This window comes from Candoia aspera, chromosome 1 (assembly GCF_035149785.1).
Source record: "Candoia aspera isolate rCanAsp1 chromosome 1, rCanAsp1.hap2, whole genome shotgun sequence".
NCBI lineage: Eukaryota > Metazoa > Chordata > Lepidosauria > Squamata > Boidae > Candoia > Candoia aspera.
This window is the reverse complement of record NC_086153.1, coordinates 90,947,587-90,969,335: the sequence shown is the minus strand read 5'-3', so window position 1 is coordinate 90,969,335 and position 21,749 is coordinate 90,947,587. Positions and strand designations below refer to the sequence as shown.

The following is a 21,749-nucleotide window of genomic DNA, read 5'->3' as shown; positions in this document are numbered from 1 at the left end:
TTAAAGGCATAAAAGATACACATTATGAAGCTGCACTAAAGAAAAGAGCATCTTAGTCATCAAAGGTCTTAACAATAAATCATGAATTACTGTCTACTTTCTGGGTAGAACTATGATAAACTGATTTTTTATTTTCTGGGGCCAGAGCTAGTTTTGAAGATGTATATTTGGCAGAAAAGAATAAATGATACAATTATAAGAATAAGAAACCCTTCATTTTTTAGTGCAAGATAAAAAATAAACTAAAATGTTATCCAATAGTAGAATGGATTTTTATTTATTTTGCAATAATAACCCAAGGGGATGTTTCTTCTCTCCTAGGCTCACTGAGAAGGGAGTGATGCTTCCAGGTATGGCGCTGCTGTGTGATAAGCCACGATAACCTATTTTTTATGTGGTTGATTAACAATGTCAAAATTAGTAGCTGTCATGAGATGATGACCATGAATTGTATTCAAGAACACAGCTGCCTTCAGAGAGTCACGCTATTTTTTTCAGACATAACAAGAAACAAAATTTGCTTATAAAAAATATCGAACGTTCCTTTTGCCAGGGTAGAGGGAGGGGGTTGGGATTGCACAACTATAAACATTGTTTAAGAGCACTTACAATATTTAATATGGTAAGATTTATGACATAATTAGAGGGAAATCTATGATGGATCCTCAGAACAAAACACCAAGACATTGACATGCAGAAAAAACAATCAATTTCTCATTTGATTATTTGTCACTGATCAGTTAAACAGGAATTGATCTCTTCTAATAAAATTGTCTCAAAGTTTTTTCAATATTTTAGTGCAGTAAAGTATTTTGACTCAGTCAAAACAGTCACTTTTTTTAGTGCATCAAATACCACCTGAGGTCCTAGGATTAGCTAATAGGAAAGATTTTTTGCAGGTCATTCCAATTCAAATGTTGCTGAGAAACAAAGTTTCAGTACTATCTCAACTGAGAATGAAACGTAAACGTAGATGGCTTGTAGCAGCTGAAGTAGTGCACTGGCGTTATCTATTATTAAATATCCTAAAACTTCAATTCTAGAATTCTTAATATTTTGGAAGAGTGAAATTTAAATTCAATGTGAGATTATTGGAACAAGTGAAACTAGACAAAGGACTTCTCAGTATCAGTAATCCTTCTGTAGGATCAATGCACTCCACTCATTCCTCATTGTTACAGCATAAAAGAAGTCTAGATTTAGCTTCTATCTCCAGGGACATGTAATCAATCAATCGATCCAGTGCTCACTAAATGAGGGAATATTTCAGCTAAGCTAATTTAATAGGAAGATACCCATAACCATTACACAGAAATTCTACACATTAATGCATAGAAAAACAGAAACTAAAGAAAATGCAAAAGTGGAACCATTCCGTTGAAGAAATTGTGTATTTTGCATTTATTTAATTTCACACTGCATAGTTAATAATTTAATTCTCTTACCCAGCAATACTATGCACATTTAATTGGAATATGCCCAACTGAACAACATGCATTTTAACTTAAGTACCTAGTCAACCTTGGCTGATCTAAAAATGGTAAACAGCGTCAGACATGCTTAATATTTGGATGGAAAACCACCAGGAATTCCCAGGACTTTGTGCTAGACTGGGAAGCTGAAAAATTTCCCAGAAAGGAATAACAAACCAATTCCATATTCAAGAAAGTTATTTGGACTGTCAAGTCACTAGGAATAAAACTAGACTCAGAAGCTTTCCCTTACAGATAGATGGAATTGTGTTCTTAATCTGATGGCTTTAGGATTGCATATATTAGTAGTTTCTTTTCTTGATAGGGATTTCTAAGTGCTTCTGTCTTACATACTCTAATCAAAGAAAGTATGTCATTGTAGCATATAGAACTATATTCTAATTGGGGATCATTATAAATCAAAACTTCTCTGATGCCAAATTCATAATGCAACCGTATCAATAAATCTAACACTTATACACCACATATATCAAAGTTCTATTTATATTTGTACAAAGGTGCTTAAAACTTTGTGAACCCTTTTGAATTTTCAATATTCCTGCATAAATATAACCTAAAACATGATCTGTTCTCTACACAAGTCCTAAAACTAGATAAAAAGGTCATATTTATGCAGAAATACTGAAAATACAAAAGAGTTCACAAACTTTTAAGTGCCACTGTATTCTTCTTTTTCCGAGTTTAAAGCTGCTCAATTTTTAAAAAAAATCTATTTGAAACAACAGCACAAGTGTGGCTATTTTAAAGGATTTGAGAGGAACCTGTATGTTAATCAGTCATGAATCCAGCTGCTTGGTCTTCTGCTGCTTCTTCATTCATTGCCACAGAATTGAATGATTGTCTTTAAGGGAGACTGAATAAATTCATGGAGGATGTGTCTATCAAAGACTATTAGTCTTAAGATTCAAAGAGGCCAGTATGTTTCCCACTGAAAGGTAGCAGCATGCTTCCAAATACTAGCTGCAGGGCAACAATGATAGAAGAGAGATATGTCTCCATCTTCTGGTATGAGCACCCTACAGTTGACCATTGTGAGAAGCATAATGATGTATCAGGATGAGCACTGACTTTATCCAGCAGGGCTATTCTTATGTTCCTATCACAGATGCCATTTTTTTTTAAAGAAATTACCAATTTAGAAAAGGTTTGAGCAACAGCTTCCTCACTACCTTTTCTTCTGTGAAATCTACACCCAGAGTACAATTGTATAAAACAACCACAAAATACTTTTTTGCCTGTGACACCTCCACTGCAAGAAGACAGCTTTTTGTGCTGGAATTCATAAGGTACAGATAGACAACCTTTTGGTGGTCAGAGGCCATGCTGAACAGTTTTGGATTGCTAAGGACTTCAGATTTTTTAAAAATATATATTTTAGCCTTTTTATAGTTTACATTACAATGTGGGTCATTCGAGTCTCAAAATGAGATGCAAATACATTGATTTCTGGCAATTGCATTCAGAAGAGGAGTCAGGGACTGCCAAAAAGGAGACCTGGGAGCTGCACATATTCCTTCTGTAAGAGTTAGCAAGCCCCTAAGAGTTTGTCACTGTTCATTCCTACATCAAAAACTTTAAGAAAGTTTTGTATTTAAGTTAGTTTGGCTATTCAGTTTTATGACAAAATGTACAACACCTTCTGAAAGTTAGTAACTCTCTACAATGCCCATTCAGAAAACAGGAAAAAAAAACAGGACAGCAAAAAAAAAAAAAGGTTCGCATTTGCTAAGAAATGAGATAATATATAAAAGAAAAAAGAATTTAGTGTTACTGCAAAGTGTTTTTCCCCATGACATGAAATAAAGCAGCAGGAGAAATTTTAAAATAAAAGCAGCGTTAAGAAGAAGATACTCTAACGTGACAACAACATCAAGCTGCAGATAATACAGCTGTATGATTCTGGAGGGGGCTTGATACCTTGATCGTCCATGGCATCAAATAACAGCAGGCACTTAAGCAAGACTGAAGGAGGCAGTCTAACAGACTAGACTGTTGAGTGAGAGAGAAAAAGAAAGTGAATGAGTGGCAAAGAGAAAATAATGAACACACACACACATATAAAAAAGACATAATAGACACAGTATACACATCACAGCTGTACACATGATTTTAAAAATAGAGAGAAGTTGTTATGTGCAAACACACCTTTTCCACAGAACATACAATAAATGCAAGAGAGGAACAGAGAAAAAAGAAAAGAACTTCAGCCAGCCAATTCAGTGCGTTCAAAAGTGGGAACTGTGCTTAAATTTGCAATCAACAACAAGGTCTTTCCTTGAATCAGGGCTCCTCATGAAACACCTCAACCTATGCCAAGGATTACATATCTGCACTGGTAATGCCGAACAAAGTCATAGGAATATACAAATATGCTTGTATCAGGTCAAAGGAATAGTCTCTATCAGTGTTTCTCAACCTTGGCAACTTTAAGAAGTGTGGACTTCAACTCCCAGAATTCCCCAGCCAGCCTTGTTTCCACTGTTCATGCTTGAGGTTTCTCTTCTACTTCCCTGTTCCCTGAGACAATACAGCAGTTACAAGAGCCACCAGCATTTATCCAAAATAGTCACAAGGGGAAGGTGGGAGAGTTGTGTGAATGCACAGATGATCTCTTGAAGAGCCACAGTTACAGATAATCAACCTGTTTTTCTTCACTGAGGTCTCTAAGTGCTTCTCACATATGGGTGACTAGTAACCTTATCTTCTACAGAGAAGTGGCTTATCATAGCAACAACAAAGACAACACATCTCAGCCAAAGGCAACATCTGTTCAGGATCAAACAGCCCTGCCATAATGCTTGACAAATATCAATGGTTGAGAACACATAACCATCCTCTGAAGTCCCTTGGGTGGGCCAATCTGTTCATCTTTATGTATGAAAACTGGAAAGGAGCTGGGGCTTTAAGGGCAGAGGCATTTCTTCTTCATTTGCTGATTTTATTAATTGTGACTTGATGCTATGAGTTGTCAGGCAGCCAATGGAGAATATCTTCTAGCTTTTCATTATTTTAGATTTCTATTTTTACTCTGATGTGTCCTCTGTGCTTTTTTTTTTAATGAGTGTACCCTATCCTCCTCGTGCTGGTCTATGACCATAATTAATGTTCGATTTGATTGGATCCTGGCCTTTGGTATCTCTATGAAATTGCTGGGGAAGATCACTCAGATCTTTGGAGTGAGATGCCATCACTTTATTGATGACACCAACTCTATTACTTCTTATTCTCTAACTCCACAGAAGTAATCAATACTCTTGATTGTTCTCTAATTTTGATAATGGACTTGATAAAAGACTGAAACGAAATTCAGATAGGACAAAAGTACTGTTGGTAAGGAGAAAACTCAACTTGTGATTGAGGTGAAACCTATTTGGAGTGTTCCTTGATCCCCTTAGCTTTCACTGGATATGCAGGTGGTGGCTATTGCATAGGGTTTATTTGCACAATTATGGCTAATGCACCAACTTTGGTCCTTCTTGAGCCTATTGTACTTGGCAACTCTTATTTGCACTTGGTTACAATCCTACTTGACTACTGCAATGTGCTCTAGGTAAGGCTACCTTTGAAAACTGTCAGAAATTGCTGCTAGTGCTAAGCAGTGCAAGGTACAGCAATTATGATGACTGCACTGAAAGATCTGCACTGGCTGCCAGTTGTCTATCAGGCACAGTTTAAAACTACCTTTAAAGGTAGGTCTGATTATCTAAGGGACTAACTTTTCTACTACAAACCTGACTGGACACTTAGATAAGAAGGAGAGGCCCTTTTGAAGATGCACTCACTGCCATCTAGTATGTAGAAAAGGGCTTTCTCCTATGGGTCTTTCATTCTCCTTGATTCCCACTTCCCACCATTTAGGAAAATGGCAAAAACACATCTTTTGCCAAGTTCCTAATTGGAATGAATGAGGGTAAACATGTGAGAGTAAATTAAGATGGGTGTACAGGTAGTTCTTGTTTAGCAACTGCCTCATTTAGTGACCATTTGCAGTTACAATGGTGATGAAAAAGTAACTTTACAACCAATCCTCACATTTATGACCTTCACAGGTTTCTAAAGCAAAGGAAAGCTGAAGTAAGATCATAAGCACAGTCGTGGTTTCACTTAGCGACTGCTCGTTTAATGACCAAGTTGCTAGTCCCAACTGTGGTCACCAAACAAGGACTACCTGTATTATCAATCAGGATGAAGACTAGTTTGGCTTTTAGCATGTTCTGGAAAATAATGCATTCTACCTGAAAAAGCTGGCTGTAGCTTGGGACTCCTTCATGAGCCATTGCTGTCTCTGGAAATTCAGGTGATAGTACTTTTAAGTACAGGATTGGCACAATTACATTTACTGCACAAGCTATAGGCTTTCCCAAGTCAGTCTGATTTGGGAACAGCTATTCATGCCTCAGCTGCAAAACGTAGCAGCCATACTACTAACTGATGTATCACATTGGACTATATTACTCTGATCTCGAAGGATCTGCACTGATCATTGTTTAACAGGGTCAGTACAAGGTGTTGATGTTACCCTTCAGAACCTTATTTGGCATCAATATACAGTATCTACAGGGCTGGATACCTTATGTGAAAGACAGATTCAGAGGAGATGCCTGCTCATCAGCTATGGGGAGTACATCCTTGTAATTCCAAATTGTTCAACCTTTGAAAAAGTGGTCAAGGTATCTTTTTTAAAAAAATTGTCTTTTTAATATTCTTTAATTCTTCTGATTTTGTTTAGATATTATTGTCTTATATATGTACAGTAATATACAATATTGCACAATGGTGCCAATACTCTGGAATTCCTTCCCGCTGTCTATTTGGTCAGCCTTTTCTTTATTATTTTTTGAAGATGTTGAAATACATAAAATGTATTTAAAATACATTTTATGTATAAAAATGTATTTTTATTCATTAGCTTTTCCTTTAGCAAAGCCATGCCTATTTGCATGTATTTTAAATTGTCAGTTTACTATTTTTTTATTTATTAGTTTGATGTAATTTTTTTATGGTTTTGATAATTTTATGATGGCTGTAGATTACCTTGGATGAATTTATTTTGGCCTTGATGCTTATTGTTCTTTTATTAACTGCCACAGGCTATCCAGTTGTTTGGGAGTACACAACATATAAATGAACTAACTAAATGCTGCACAAGGGGTAGCTGTTACAAGGAGATGGTGTTATCAATTCATTGTGACACAAGTAATAGAACAAAGAAGAGAATCACATTATATCCACACTGTGCATATCAGAGTGCAAAGAAGGGAAAGCCAATAAAGGAGTGGACTTGTAATTTATTTATGATATCTTCTATGGGACTATGTGAACATTACAAAGCCAGGGTATTTACAAGGGGACAATGATTCAAATTTCTACTTGTTCTTAAAAGCAGAAAAACCTAACCTAACCAGTTTAATCAGAACTTTTGTTTGAAACAATACCTGGTGTTTGCACTGTAATTTTCTTCTGCAAATTAAACTATTCTACAGAACTCAAACAAGGTGTTTTTAGGACCAGCACATTTTAAAAGTTAGGTTATCATTTCCAAATATGGAACAGAATACATCGGTATCTTGTGCATTTATTTAACTTGTAAAAATCTCTGCAATACTCTTCATTATCTTTTCAAGTGTCTGCTGTCTCACCTTTTGTTCAATTTCTTCATAGTCATCTTGGTAACTTCCATAGACTGTGTTGGTCGAAGATGAAAATGTTGGACCCTGAGAATAGTACTGAGAACTTCTGTAGCCATCTCTCCGAAGTTTGTCACATTCTGTAAGTGATGGAGGAAATATGAGAAAACAGATACCATAACTACTGTTGCTTTATACAGATGCCAAACAAGAGGTGAAAATAATCCCAGGGACGACTGACTCATCTGTAACTAATTTTATTCTCTTTCATGGAAAATATCCATGTGAAAAAGCAGGTCATCAGAGAACAGGAGCCTAATGGCATTATTTTCCTATCTATGTATCTATACATGTGTGTGGGCCTTCAGGTCAGTTTTTATTCCTGGGAACTGCCTGGACAAGTCCTTGCAGTTTTCTTGGCAAGGTTTTTCAGAAGTGGTTTGCCATTGCCTCCTTCCTAGGGCTGAGAGAGAGTGACTGGCCCAAGGTCACCCAGCTGGCTTCATGTTGAAGGCAGGACTAGAATTCACAGTCTGCTGGTTTCTAGCCTGATACCTTAACCACTACACCAAACTGGCTCCCTGTATCTATAGATACAGATGTATAATTTTGTAAAGTCAGTCAGTTACGCAGGTAATACTGTGGTGCTCATGTGTGCTATGTTAGTAACTTCAACATAACAGGCCAGAGGTATGAGACTAAAAAAACCCTATCCACAGCTACTGCAAATTCTTTCTCTGCCCTGCAAATTAAAAATAGTAAGATTTGCATAAAGGAGACTTAAATCTATTGCAAAGAATGAAGGATATGTTCCATATGTCAAGCACATTTGCATATGTTTTGCTAATTAAATGTTCTAGATTTGCTAATCCTGAAGATGGGCAAGGCCACTTTCCCCACTCCTGTTCTACCTACTGCCTGAGACTGGGTACAAGGCATATATTTTCAGGCTCATTTTTCCAACTGTATGAAATACTGTCAGGATTTATGTAGCAATCTATGAAGATGTTTAGATAATATCTACCGGCCATAGGCAAATTTCTACTAAAATATGTTTAAAACAAAAATAATGAAAAGATAAAATTATTTCAAGTATTATTTATTTATTTTATTTTATTTTTTTATCCCACCTTTAATATTTTTTATAAATGACTCAAGGCTGGGAACATACCTAATACTCCTTCCTCCTCCTATTTTCCCCACAACAACAACCATGTGTGGTGAGCTGGGCTGAGAGAGAGGGACTGGCCCAAGGTCACCCAGCCGGCTTTCATGCCTAACATGGGACTAGAACTCTCAGTCTCCTGGTTTCTAGCCCAGCACCTTAACCACTAGACCAAACTGGCTCCTGCATACACGCCTGAAACAGAATTGGTTAAATAGATCAACAAAAATTTAAAGTTTAGTCTAGATGGACAGGTGGTTTAGATAAAGGTTATTAGTACAAGAAGGAAGGATCTTCATTCTCAAGTCTAGTAGATCTTCATAATACGTTTAAAATCTGAGTAGGATACTACTCACTAGTAAAGCACCACCTGCTAATCAGCTTTGGCATAGACTATTCAACTAACTTCTCCACGTGTGGGAAAGGAAAGCTACTGTAACATTTTCCCCTCAGTGGTAATGCAAGAGAACAAAGCAGCAGCAGCAATAATAATAATAATAATAATAATAATAATAATAATAATAATACATTGTAACAAATATTTAATCCAGTATTTTTCAGAATACACAAGAACTGCTGAGATAAAGAAACTGAGTAAAACTGGATTATCTTTCCACATACATTCCAATCAACAACTTGTTTAAATTTAAACTGGCTAAAAACTCATTTCTGTAATTACTCTGCCTCCTTTCTTAATTGATTGAAACAATGCGAAAGAATAACAGACGCTGGAACATAAGGGAAAATAAAACAGTCAAGATCTGGATGAACGTGCTAATCTACCTAATCCAACTGTTTCTTTTACCTTTCCAGGTTTTGGAAAGGGGCAGCTGAGGAGAAACGTTACTTTTCAAAGTCTGAAAAACTAATTTTATCAGGACAATATGGTCCATAAAGTGATTATAACAGCTTTCAAAAAAGCTGTATAGAAGCATTATGTATTCTGATATGTTCATATATAGATTCAACAGTTAAATCCTCTGTTGAAGAAAAAATATTTTATAAATCCAATGTTGGGCCCCACCCCAAATAAAATAAAATACGTGTACTGCAGTATTACAATCACAACATAATGAAGAAAATAATGTTTTCATTGAAACCCCCCATCCCGCTGTTTAAAAATAACATCTGCAAAAAAGTTGTCAGGGTCAGGAAAGTTAATACTTTGTAAGAGAATGAGAAGTCTGAATACAGTTTTTAAAGCATTAAATACCTAGCACTGTTAACAGTCCCATAAATACAAAAGTGTGATAAATTGTGAATTGCAGATTATCTGGAACATTAACAGTCAATCTTCAAAAAGTGTCTGCTGAACTGCCATATACAAGCACCACACCTTGTCTGCAGAATAAGCCAGGCAGAATAATTAATAGAGCATAGTGGTTTTGCTATTTAATGGCACTGCATCCACCATGATGATAAATCTTTGGGACACATTTTTCTTGGGATTAGCAGTGGCAGGCTTAAAGAACTCTTGACATTTAGGACATGTTGAACAGATTCTACATTCAACCCAAAGTCAGATTAGGTCTACTAGGAAGAGCAATCAGTGATCATTTAGGATGTTGTGAATGAGGTGAAAGCCTCGTGTGGTGCAGAGTGGTAGGTGGCAGTATTGCAACCGAAACTCTCCCCATGACCCGAGTTTGATCCCAGCAGAAGCTGGATTCTCGGGTAGCCGGCTCAGGTCAACTCAGCCTTCCGAGGTCAGTAAAATGAGTACCTGGCTGGCCGGGGAAGGTGACGACTGGGGAAGGCAATGGCAAACCACCCCACTATAGTCTGCCAAGAAAACGTTGCAAAAGCGGTGTCCCCCCAGAGGGTAAGACATGACTTGGTGTTTGCACAGGGGACCTTTCACCTGTCAACATACCTCAAGGTATGTAAAACAATATATGTCTGTTATATTTGATGTAAAATAAAATTAACCAACCCCCCCCCATATATTGTAACAAATTATAATTTATTATAATTATGACAAAACAAAAAGTCTACAGATTTGTGGTCAGAGCTTGCTGGATTAGTATGTACTGAACAGATCATTTTCCTTCTTTTTTTATATATACAGTAACTTAATGTTATATCAGAAAATGATTATTGCTGTTGTTTACTGTTAAAGAATCATAAGAACATAAGTAGTGCCCAGCTGGATCAGACCTTTGGGCCATCCGATCACAGGCGCCAGCCAACTGCACAAGGAAGCCTACTGGCCTACCAGCGGATGGCCTTCAGAGGCAATCGCACGGCCACAAGCTTCCAATACAGTAAGCCAAACCTTATAATATCTGAATATCAGGGATATTCTAGTTGTGGTTTGTTCTAGGTTTGGTTAATTAACAAGCCAAGATATGAAACCATGGTTTTATCCTAGTTTCAATTTTTATTACAAAAAACACAGTGCCTGACTTTAGATATAATTTGACTATGAACATGAAGAACCACTGTGTTCTTTAAAGATAAATGAGATCATTCAAATGAAGTAGAAACTTCTCCAATTATAACTACAATTATCAGAATTACTTTGCCGATACAGAATTGAAACAAATATGCTGGCAGAAGCATCTGCAAGGTTTGTCACAATGCAGGCTTTGCACTTTTTGTACATGCATTGTAACACTGCAACACCTTACTAAGGGGGACGAACTTTTGGCGTGATGTCCAGAACTTGTGAACACTTGTGCATTCTGGCCTATATGTCCCCCCCCTCAAAAAAAGTTCCTAGTTCCCACACGGTAATACCTATCAATGATGGTAAAAACAAGAAAATAATTTCTTTTTTTCTCTTTCAACACAGAGAGAAATTTCCTATAAAATTTCAACCAAATCAAATTTGGGACTTTTCTAATCTCAGTTTATTCATGAACGCCACCGCCTGGTTTCTGTATTCTTTCACAAAAACAGGCAAGCAAGTGTGATTTAAAGAAAAGCAAATTCAAATATGCTGAAAGTCATTGAAACATCACTGAAACAAAGCTGTTTTGACTAAGACCAGCAGGTGAATTCCATCTGACAAAGATGTTAATTGCAATGTTCTGAACAGGGTACAATGCCAAGCTTTGCAATTAAATTAAAGGTGCAGGATTATGCCAAATAACAAGCTTGATTGTTTTCTCATCAGTATCTATCATCTCCTGAATTCATCATGTTACATAGTTACTTATCTCACTTAAATAATACAGGAAACTCAAAACTTCTAGCAAGCCCTTCAAAGCCTGCCTTTGTTAACAAAGAGCATATTGCAAGCAGCAAAGGATACATTGGCAGAAGCTTTTATTACATAGATTATGAAGATTATGCAGTTCTGGAAGCCACCTACAGAACTGTAAAAGCTGCTTTTAAAAACACCCTGCCTGTATTTTTTTTCAGTGTGATTGTTGTTTGTCCCAATTCAGCCTATTTCAAAGAAAGTTTGTTTACTCGGCAAAATGATGAACTGTTGTTTTGCATACATACTAGGATGACACAATACGAGCAGCACATTAGCCAAAGTATTCGCTTTCCCCCGTTCTCATGTATCTGGAACTATGTGGAATGTTTAGTATCTGTCCATATGGGCTACAGAATTTATTGTGCTACTGTGCTGCTCTTGTGACATTGTGCTTTTTAACTGCTGTTAGCCACCCAGAGTCAAGATGTTGAGAAGGTGGCCATATAAAAATAAAAATGAATAAATAATAATGTGGAAAAGTTATTTTCCTTTTATCTAGATGGGAAAAGGCTATGTGATCAAGTCCTGAAAATGTGTTCACATATAGCTATGTGAGCCAGTCTGGTGTAGTGGTTAAGGCACTGGACTAGAACGCGGGAAACTGTGAGGTCTAGTCCCACCTTAGGCACAAAGCCAGCTGGTTGACCTTGGGCCAGCCACTCACTCTCCGCCCTAGGAAGCAGGCAATGGCAAACCACTTCTGAAATATTGCCAAGAAAACTGGAGGGACTAGTCCAGGCAGTCTCCAAGAATCAGACACGACTGAACTGGAAAAAAAAAATGGTATATGTGGTACTACATTTATACCACACTGAGAAGTTTTGCTATAATAGCACAAATCACAGTACAAATCACAAACTCAATCCCCAGACTCTTTCTAGTATTTTTACCCTGTTTTTCACTGACTAGGATTCTGATAATATTTTCTTTTTACTATGGTGTCTATTTTCCTTGCCATTTTAACAGCAGAACTACTAGTCAGTAAAAACTTATATTAATTCAAATATCATGTTTTTGAGGAAGAAATTATTTCACTTCTCACACATGGAATGTTTCTGAAGAGCAGGTACAGCATAAACCATAAAGTGCATGAGAGATTTCATTATTTCCTCTGTACACATATAGTCCAGGGGAACAATGCTAGATTACTACTCCCGCCTTCTGTGATTATTTATTTATTGATTTTAATGGCCATCATTCTTAGGAATTCTCCATCAAATCTATAGAGAGCATCTTTTTAGTACTCTGAACACAGGCAATTAAGTTAACAATGAGTGCTGAAGTATGTGTGATCATTTTTATTTATTTTTTTACAGTAGAATAAAAATAAACCTTTTAAATGCAGAATGATTAAACCAAGATAAATCTTTATAGTAGAAGAGACTATTTGAGTTCTTTGTAAATATTTCTTCAAGTAGATCAGTAACTCCTGGTGACAAGGACAAATCCATGTTGTTTTCTTGATAGTAACAAGGCAGTGGTTTGCCATGCCCTTTTTCCAGGATATTTTTTTCAAATTTCCAGACTTCATAGTGCTGGGATTTCAGTTCTTGGTGATCTCCCATCTATGCCCCAAGTCAGTCCAACCTTGCTTAGGTTTTTCAAGATCTGCCATGGTCCCTTATGTGCTGCCACCTGCCATTTCCTCAAGTCAACAGTTCAGCCCTCTGTTAAAAGCAGTTTCCTGTTCTCTAACCTTCCTTTCCCACTGAGCAAAGCAGAAAAGGGAGGAAAGTACCAGAAAAATGAGTAAATAGGAAAAGAAATGGCCTTGTGGTATGCCTCATAATTTGGGGGCCCATCCAATCCACTTTACAGATATTCCCCAAGGAAAAGTAGCTAATGACAGAAATTTCCCATTTCTGCTTATATACAAATATGCCTTTTTAATCATTACAATACAACTGAACTCATGAAAGTCTGAAAGTACAAATCTCCCACCGTCCCTATTTACTGCCTAACCAGTTACGGAGGGTCCTAAATTACTTTCTCTGCCCATTACTCAGTTGCGGACAGATCCCTCTTTTATCAAATTGTTCCCTAAGCAGCAATTCTTCCCCTGTCTTCCAAGATCATTCTCACATTCCCTTACAAATATCGATATAATATAATAATATAAAGATATAATACTGAAAGATATAATTGGCATACTGATACCAAACCCTAAACCAGTGGATGACCTCACTCAGCGGTTTCATGTAGATGTTGAAAAGGAGAAGAGCCCTGAGCCCTGAGGCACCCCACATAATAGGGGCCTAGAGAGTGATTTTTCCCTCCCAAAAACACTGGCTGGAACTGGCCCCAGAGAAAGGAAGAGAACCACCGTAAAATGGTTCCCCCAATCCCCAACCGATGGAGCCAGCTCAGAAGGATACCATGGTCGATGGTATCAAAAGCCACTGAGTGTGAGGTTTCCGCGAACCTCTGACTCAGAAAACAAAACTCTTTCTGAATCAGAAGGGGAAACAGAAACTTATCAGGCAGAAACCAGGAAAGCAATCCCAAAAATGACTCAGCAGCACGGGAAAAGTCACAGATGCTGATTGGCCAGTGTTTGGAGGAGGATTTGAATCCTCCAATCAGTGCGTGCGAACAACGGGCAAAAAGGTGCACGAGGGAGAAGGCAGCCCGATTGGCTGCAGAAGGGAATAGGCGCACAAAGTATCGGCATAAAAGGCAGACATGCGAAGAGCAAGCTGCTGGAGACAACCGATTCGAGCTCACAGTTCCAGCAGAAGGGTCCTTATCTGCGTTGGAAACCTCGTCTGTAGCTGGAGAGGAATCAGTGCCAGTGTTTCCTATCGGAGAGGACCTGGATCCTGCAACCGCTACCACAGAGGATCTTCTCCCTGCTGAACCCAGCAACCTCAGCCTCGCGTCCAGCTTTGGACCTCTTTGTTGTCATTGTGCACGTTCCAGACACGCTTCCAGCCTTGATTCAAGTTTCCAGCCATGTCCAGAGTCTCCAGTCCAGCTTCATCATGCTTCAAGCCCTCAGCCTTGCCCAGGATCTCCAGTTCAGCCTTACCGCGCTTCCAGCTCCCAGCCTTGCCCAGAGTCTCCAGTACAGCTTCGTTGTGCTTTCAACCTTCAGCCTTGCCTTATATCTCCAGTCCAGCCTAGCCGCATCCCAGTTGCCCAACGTTGTTCAGGAACTTCAGATCTATCTTGTTGCGAATCGGGTTTTCAATCTAGTCTAGAACTTGTGGTCCAGTCCAGCTGTGTTTCAAGCCCTTTGCCTAGTCAAGAACCTCCAGTCCAGCCTAGTCGTGCGCCAAGCTTCCAGCCCAGCCCAGAATCTCCAACCAAGTCCAGCCTTGCTTCGAGTTATCAGCCTTGTTCCAAGACTCCAGCCCAGTGTACTCAGTCCAGCCTGAGTTGCCTAGTTTGGTCCAGTCCTGCCTTTAGAACCAAGCTTTGCCCAGTGGTTCCAGTTCGGTATCCCCCTGTTCTCTGGTGCCAGCCTAGAGTGGTGTTTCAGACTGTGGACGATCGTCTCCAGTTCCAGTGGTGCCATGTGCCCTACCTTCTTTCAGTTTTCTAGCTCCCGCCAGTGAATCCTGCTCCACTGTTTTACCACAGTCTCCTCCTGCAACCTTGCTGGTTTCCCCATTGCTACCCAGTTGGTCTTGATCGGAACCAGCCTACCTTTTAACCATAAGGACTTATTTATTGTAAATAGTTATTTAGTAATGAGTGGTTTTGATAATAAACCTGCCTGGCCATCTCATAGTCTGAACAGGACACTGAGAGATCCAGGAGCACAAGGATGGATGCACAGCCACCATCCCGGCTCTGCCACAGGTCATCAACAAACACGACCAAGGCTGTCTCAGTACTAAATCCCAGCCTGAAACCTGACTGAAAGGAGTCTAGATCATCTGTTTCTTCCATGGTTCTCATCAGCTGCAGACTGACCACTTTCTCAACAACCTTCCCCAAAAAGGGAAGGTTGGCGACTGGTCAGTAGTTGTCGAAAACCATTGGGTCCCCATATGCAGATAATTTTTAGACCATGCATAAACCTTTCCTCCAGTCTTCAGCTTTGGATGAGACACGGTATCACATGTTCTCCAAGTCAGCATTAATCTCTTCAATGTTTTCTAATTAATACATTAATACAGATTTATGTGACAAGAAAACAAATCCGACTACTCTGCTAAAGGCATTGCTGCATACAAACAGCATATCTGAAAGCCTCTCAAATCACAGCTTACACTTTTGTTGTATATGAATGGCTGGAAATTAATACAAATGGTTTTAAAATCCATTAACAGTGGATACAGTAGCACAAAGCAGCTGATGACTGATATAACTGCAACAGCTATCTGGATCACAAGAGGACTTTTAAAAGCAAACTCTTTTGATTCTGATAAGGGTCTATTTCTGTCTAACAGTCTAAATATGGCAAACCTCAGCCAATGAAGTTTGCATCAAGTGAAACAGGACCCATTTCTGTAGGCTTAAAAAAAAGCCTATCAGCAGCAGAAATGAGATGCCACAAGGACTGTTTCATATCAAGCTTAGTTTTAAAAAGATGCTACCTGCAGCAACTGGGCTGTTGCTGAAAAAAAAAAAACACCAGCCTGGAATATAAAGCAGGTTCATGAACTTTATCCACAGTATACTTCACTGCAGTTTTGAAAAAATAAAACCTCTTTCTTTTTTAACCGAGTCAGAAATTCCAGCAAAGCAGACTGCCAAAACAAAAGGGTAGTTGAATTTTACATTTTTGACAATGACATATAATAGTTATAAGTTCTTAATTCTCAACAGCTTGTTACAAAGACACTACCTCAGCACATGCTAACCAAGCATGCAAACATTACTACTTTTTCCAAGTAGATAAATAATAAAGGCCCCACATAACATTCAGATATCCTGCTCTGAACCCTTCAAGACCTGTTTTATCATTAGTTTTTGGATCAGCACGACAAGATGCAATCCCCCCCAAAATACAGAATTCACTATATACATTCACTGCAGCAAAGTTTTTATATAGATCCCAAATTAATATGTACTTTTAGACATGAAAGGTATCTTATTCATCCACTGGCCACCTTCTCGGTTCATAGGACCAAGTATATTCCTGAGAAGATTCCCATTTTTGGGACAATGAGCTGTATTCAATTATAATCATCATAAGAAGAACATACAGTGTTGCAGAACCAATAGTCTTTGTATCTGCAACCCCCTCACATCTATTCCAGAGAACTGGGGCATACTGTAGAGCAAATCTGGAAACCTCACTAAAACATATGACATTCCACTGCATGAATAGAAGTCTATTATTGCAATGTTGGATGTAACCCAATTATGATGAAAGAATAAATGCTACAGCTGTTTTAAACATTAATGGCTGTTTTGTGATTTTCCTGGCTTCTGTGTGGTTTCATTTTTTGTATATGTATTTGTTTTTATTTACTTTTTAAGATCGTTAGCCACCCAGAGTAATGCATTTGAGATGAACAGCCATATAAATCAATTAAATAAAATAAATAAATCAAGCTAATTAACATAAAGTAGAGACAGTGCTTGCATTTGCAGCATTCCAAGAAAGCACTAAGCCATCTGCTGAATTCTTCAACTCCTGGCCTAAGACAAGGGTAGGCAAAGAAAAGGACACTGAATGCAACTATCACCATAAATTCTGTCACCAAGTCAGAGAAGGAAACAGAGCAATGGATGGGTGGGGATTTGTAGAGATAGCCAAAGAGGAAGGTACAGGAACAAGGTATGTTTCTTTAGTAGGCATAATATCTAGATTACAATGGGGGGCACGTTGCTGGAACAAAATAGTTTGTTTCAAGGTTAATCATAGTTTAAGTTCCTTAATATGTACTGACTTGTCATACGTCACCCAGAGAGGACTGGGTATAGGATGATTCATGTTATGTCCTGAGCAACAAATGTTGGGAAGCATACGTTGCACATTGCATATATGCAAACAGCAATTAAATACATTTATTTTCACAATGTAGAGGTAAGTAGGCATGACTGAAGCAATCACTCCTTATTAGCCATAAATGCACAGAGGCTACAGTGGTGTAGATATCTAAATTAGCTAAAGACAAATGGAGAGGATCACCTTGAGCACTCCCTAGTGACAGCCTATTAACAAATATCATTTGCAAAGGCTGTTCAGTTTTGTGCCCCCATTATGCCTCTTGGGTTTTCCACTCATGCCAACTGTTTTTTTTTCACAGTCACTTCCTTGAAATTCTCTGGTTGAGAGAGAACGAGAGAAAGGAAATATTTAATTGTGGACATGCATTGTGCTTTCAATTTGGATTATCAGCACAGAGCATTCTTTTTCTTCTATACTACTGCTGTCTACAGCATTAGAGTAGCTTGTCTTCAATGCTGAATAAAGAAATTTAAAAAACCACATTGCAGCTGTTCTTGAATTAGGAATAGAAAATGGCAATACACTGTTATACACAAAAGTAATTTGGCACTTCTTGTATAAGCACACATACTCCAGAGTTAGTTATAAAAATTAACAGAAGCTTCTAGCTGATCTTGGCTGATCCCTGGATCATACTAGGATGGAAGTCCACCAGGTAATTCCAGAATTGTTGGTAGTAAACTACCTACAAACTTTAAAAAAGTATAATTGCCAAGAAAACTTGACATTCATGTCCATGAAGTCACCAGATGTTCAGCTCAGTTTGCAGACTCTACCTTTAGAGTGTCTTCCTGTTCATGGAATACCATCCAGCAGCAAAACAGAACCTTCTTATCATTTCCACCTGCAACCCCCAATTACTTCTGGAGAGCTGGGGACCCCTCAGAGGAGTCTTTGGGACACAGGCATAGGTGCAGAAGAGGAGCAAGAGGAAGTATTCATATGGGATTCGAAGTCTGTTTGGAGATGGGCGGTGATAAATTTGATTAATAAAATAAATAATATGGATGCGCTCTACAACCTTCTAACCTCTATATATACTGAATTCACAATCAAATACAAAGTAAGGAATAGCATATAACAAGGTTGTAACTTTTAAAAGAGCACCTTTGACTGATGTGGAGCTGTAATAATTTTCTCTAACTTCGGTAAGTAGCAGTGAAGAGACTTAAACAATATAAACACCTGTTCTTCCCTTTCAAAAGAGGGCAATGTAATCTTGTCACTTACCTTCAAGATTACATACATTACTGGAAAATACATCATTTCTTAGAATAGCTCATCAATCTAGTTCAGGTAAAGCTTTTATTGTATAATTGTCCTGCCACATTCACAACATGTTATGAAGGTGCAGATACTGGTTGTGCCCTCCATTTTTAACTCTCCTACTTCCCTACCAATAATGTTTTATTCTTCTTCTTTCTAGACAAAATCCACGGAGGATGAAAGGTGGAACCGCTACACAATACCTTTTGACTGTAGTGTTAAAAACTCTATATGGAAACATTCCATTTTTCTGACCACAGCTGAAGAACAAATATTATTTTCACATTCTGCTACACTTCACTCCAAGCAACAAACGTTTGAGCATTTCTATTCTTGTCGAGCACTTTTGAGAGCAACTCTTATCATGTGAGGTGAGAAATTACAGAGCACAGAGATTTTCACTTAGGAACACATTTCCATACTGGGATTAGGGCAGCAGTTTTTCCAGCCAAAATCTGTAAGACCTTCTGTCATTTAATATTGAGCAATGGAACAAGTAAAAAACATATCAATGAATACTTCTGGAAGCAAGTCAGCATTACAGTTAATATATTTATATTAAATATTTTATATCAGGTTACTAATTTCTCCCCTTACACTAAACAATTAATTAAACTATTCAAACAACTTTGCCTACAATGAATCTTTCAAACAGTAGTGCCTAATATTCTAACTTCATGCTTTTAATATTCATGTATGAAACAAATTCTGCCCAAGATACTAGCTGAGTTTTTTTTTTAAATGGATCTTCAAAGTAGTAATGAGATATAAAAAAAAAGAATGTCACAATACAATCCAAACATGCAAAAATGAAAATAGTGCATTGAGGAATGTAACAAGTGACCAGCCATAAGGAATCAAGCTGAAAAAGCCCTCTCCTCTGTCAGCCATTCCTCTTTCAGATAAGAAAAGCTACACAGAGAATTTGAATGCTACTACTCAGAGAAACTTTGAGTACTTCTATGCAACAGAACTCAAGCAGCACTTTATGGTCCAGATTTAATGATAAACTTAACAACTGAATTAATTTCATATAGATATTTATACGTAACATATGGCCATTTTCTCTGTTTATTCTTTTTGTTATGTTTATTTAACTATTACAACATATTTAAGTTTTTTTTTCCTTCACTGTATAATCACTATTCAATGTACACTTTTTCTGTATTTTACCATTTAAATCACTTAGTGAGCAGTGACAGTTTGGTGGTTCCATTTAAATAGCCACTTCTCCAGGCGGACTTTTACTACAGAAAAAAAAATATGGCATAGTGTAATATTCCTCATCATTTTGTAAATACTTGAGATTCTCACTGCCTTTCATTAAAAAAAACAAAAACGACAAGGGATGGGAGTGTGTCATGAATTAGAAAGTCTGATTTTTGTCTTTGTTACCAAGACCTACCACAATGTATCTGTAATAGTTGAGGTATATGCTTAAAATACTGCATAATTATAATGTATTAATTAAATTCTATCCTTTACTACGGTTCACTGTTATATTTGCATCCATATTGACTATGGTTAACAAACTCTAGGACCACCCACTTTCAGCTACTTGAAAGAATTGCTGTCAGCTTATGTTCTGGGTAATGAAGTAATACATATTATTTTTTATGAATATTTCAGACCACCTTCTCACTCTCAGGATACCTTAGTGGCTACCATTCTTCTTAATGCTGTGTCATAAATATATTCAGTTTAATAAATATCAGGCTAGAAGTGAACTAGCCTGAACTAATCATTTCTCATAACAGTTCCTGAACAAACTGCCTTTTCTATATTCTAAATTCTTTCTCTATTGGATGTTCTAAGACAGGGCATTCTCATTTCCTGGGTTTTGGAGAGGGACTGAAGACAACATTTGTGCATTAGGCTTCAAAAAGGTGTAACAAACCTATTTTGTCCCCCAAACACATTAGTGAAAATAAACGAGTCTGTTGATGAATTTTGGTGGTGAATCTGGAGAAGCTAGGGACTTTGAAAAGATAAGTCAGCCCTTAAGGATACACAAGTTGGCATATATGTGATCTTACTGACTGGATATATATTTCTAAAGTTCCTACCTCTCAATACAGACTTCAGATTCAACTTGGCTTGACGATGCAGTTCCTCCACACAGGGTGGCCTTGTGGATGGTAAAAAGACATTCTCTTGATGATGCCAGGGTGCAGTGTAATGAACTGTCCATCTACTCTCTTCATCTACATTGGAGACAGCTATAAAAGAGCAGAAAGACAAAGATAATTTAATATTGGGTTAAACATTAAAAGTTAATAAAAGAATAAAATCACTTGATAAACTTGTTGAAATGAAGGGAGCAATAGCAACCATTTTAATCGCTCACTCTATTCTCCCTGTAGAAAGTCTTTTATATGGTTTGCTACAACATAGTTCAACAGTCTGAAAAACAGTGTAAAACATTCATGTGATGTTTTAAAAAGTATTTAACTTTTTATTTGCTTGTGTGTTTATTTGTGGCAGCTAATATGCAACTCCAACTGAAGGTGACCGAGTGTTTTACAACTTCTAGATATAGTAAAACAACAACAACAATGAATAAACAACAAAACATGACATCAGCACAATCAGCAGCAGGCAATAACAACACCTCAAATGAAACAAAGACTCAAATCATTTTCCAGGTCTTAACAGCCTTCCAAAAACAGTACAGTAAGGCCCATTCTGATTTCAGGGGATGTACAATAGTGTTGTAGAACCCTAATGGAGTAGGGTTGTGGTTTAAAGGATATGTTGCAGAATGTATTAGTGCAAGTAAAGTATTGAGGTGGCCAGCTCCTCTGGAAGTCTTAGCACAGCTGCTTTGTGGTCTTTCCCAGGTTGTCTGTGCATGTATCTGGACAAGGAAGATATAACCCAGGACAGATGTCAAAAACTTCTGGAATAGCTTGCTAAAATATTAGAGGCAAATATTCAGATTGTTCTGCCTGAGCAAGGAATTCTGCAGACAGAAAGAAGGCTCTGACCCAGACCCTCATTTACAAAAAAGTCTCATTTACATAAATTCCTGAAAGGAGTAGACAAGTCAACCTCAGAACGCAGAAACAAAAAAGCAGAAGGA

At 37.7% G+C, this 21,749-nt stretch overlaps 1 protein-coding gene across 2 annotated transcripts in view; it reads right to left on the bottom strand.

The window, feature by feature from the left end:
* Nucleotides 1-21,749, bottom strand: part of NHSL1 (NHS like 1) — a 167,718-nt gene that overhangs the window by 21,965 nt on the left and 124,004 nt on the right. For both annotated transcript variants that reach the window (XM_063309353.1, XM_063309361.1), the window contains exons 2-3: nt 20,734-20,886; nt 7,133-7,260 (exon numbers count right to left, since the gene is read on the bottom strand). In XM_063309353.1, coding sequence (XP_063165423.1) covers nt 7,133-7,260; nt 20,734-20,886 — 281 coding nt within the window. The remainder of the gene's footprint in view (nt 1-7,132; nt 7,261-20,733; nt 20,887-21,749) is intronic.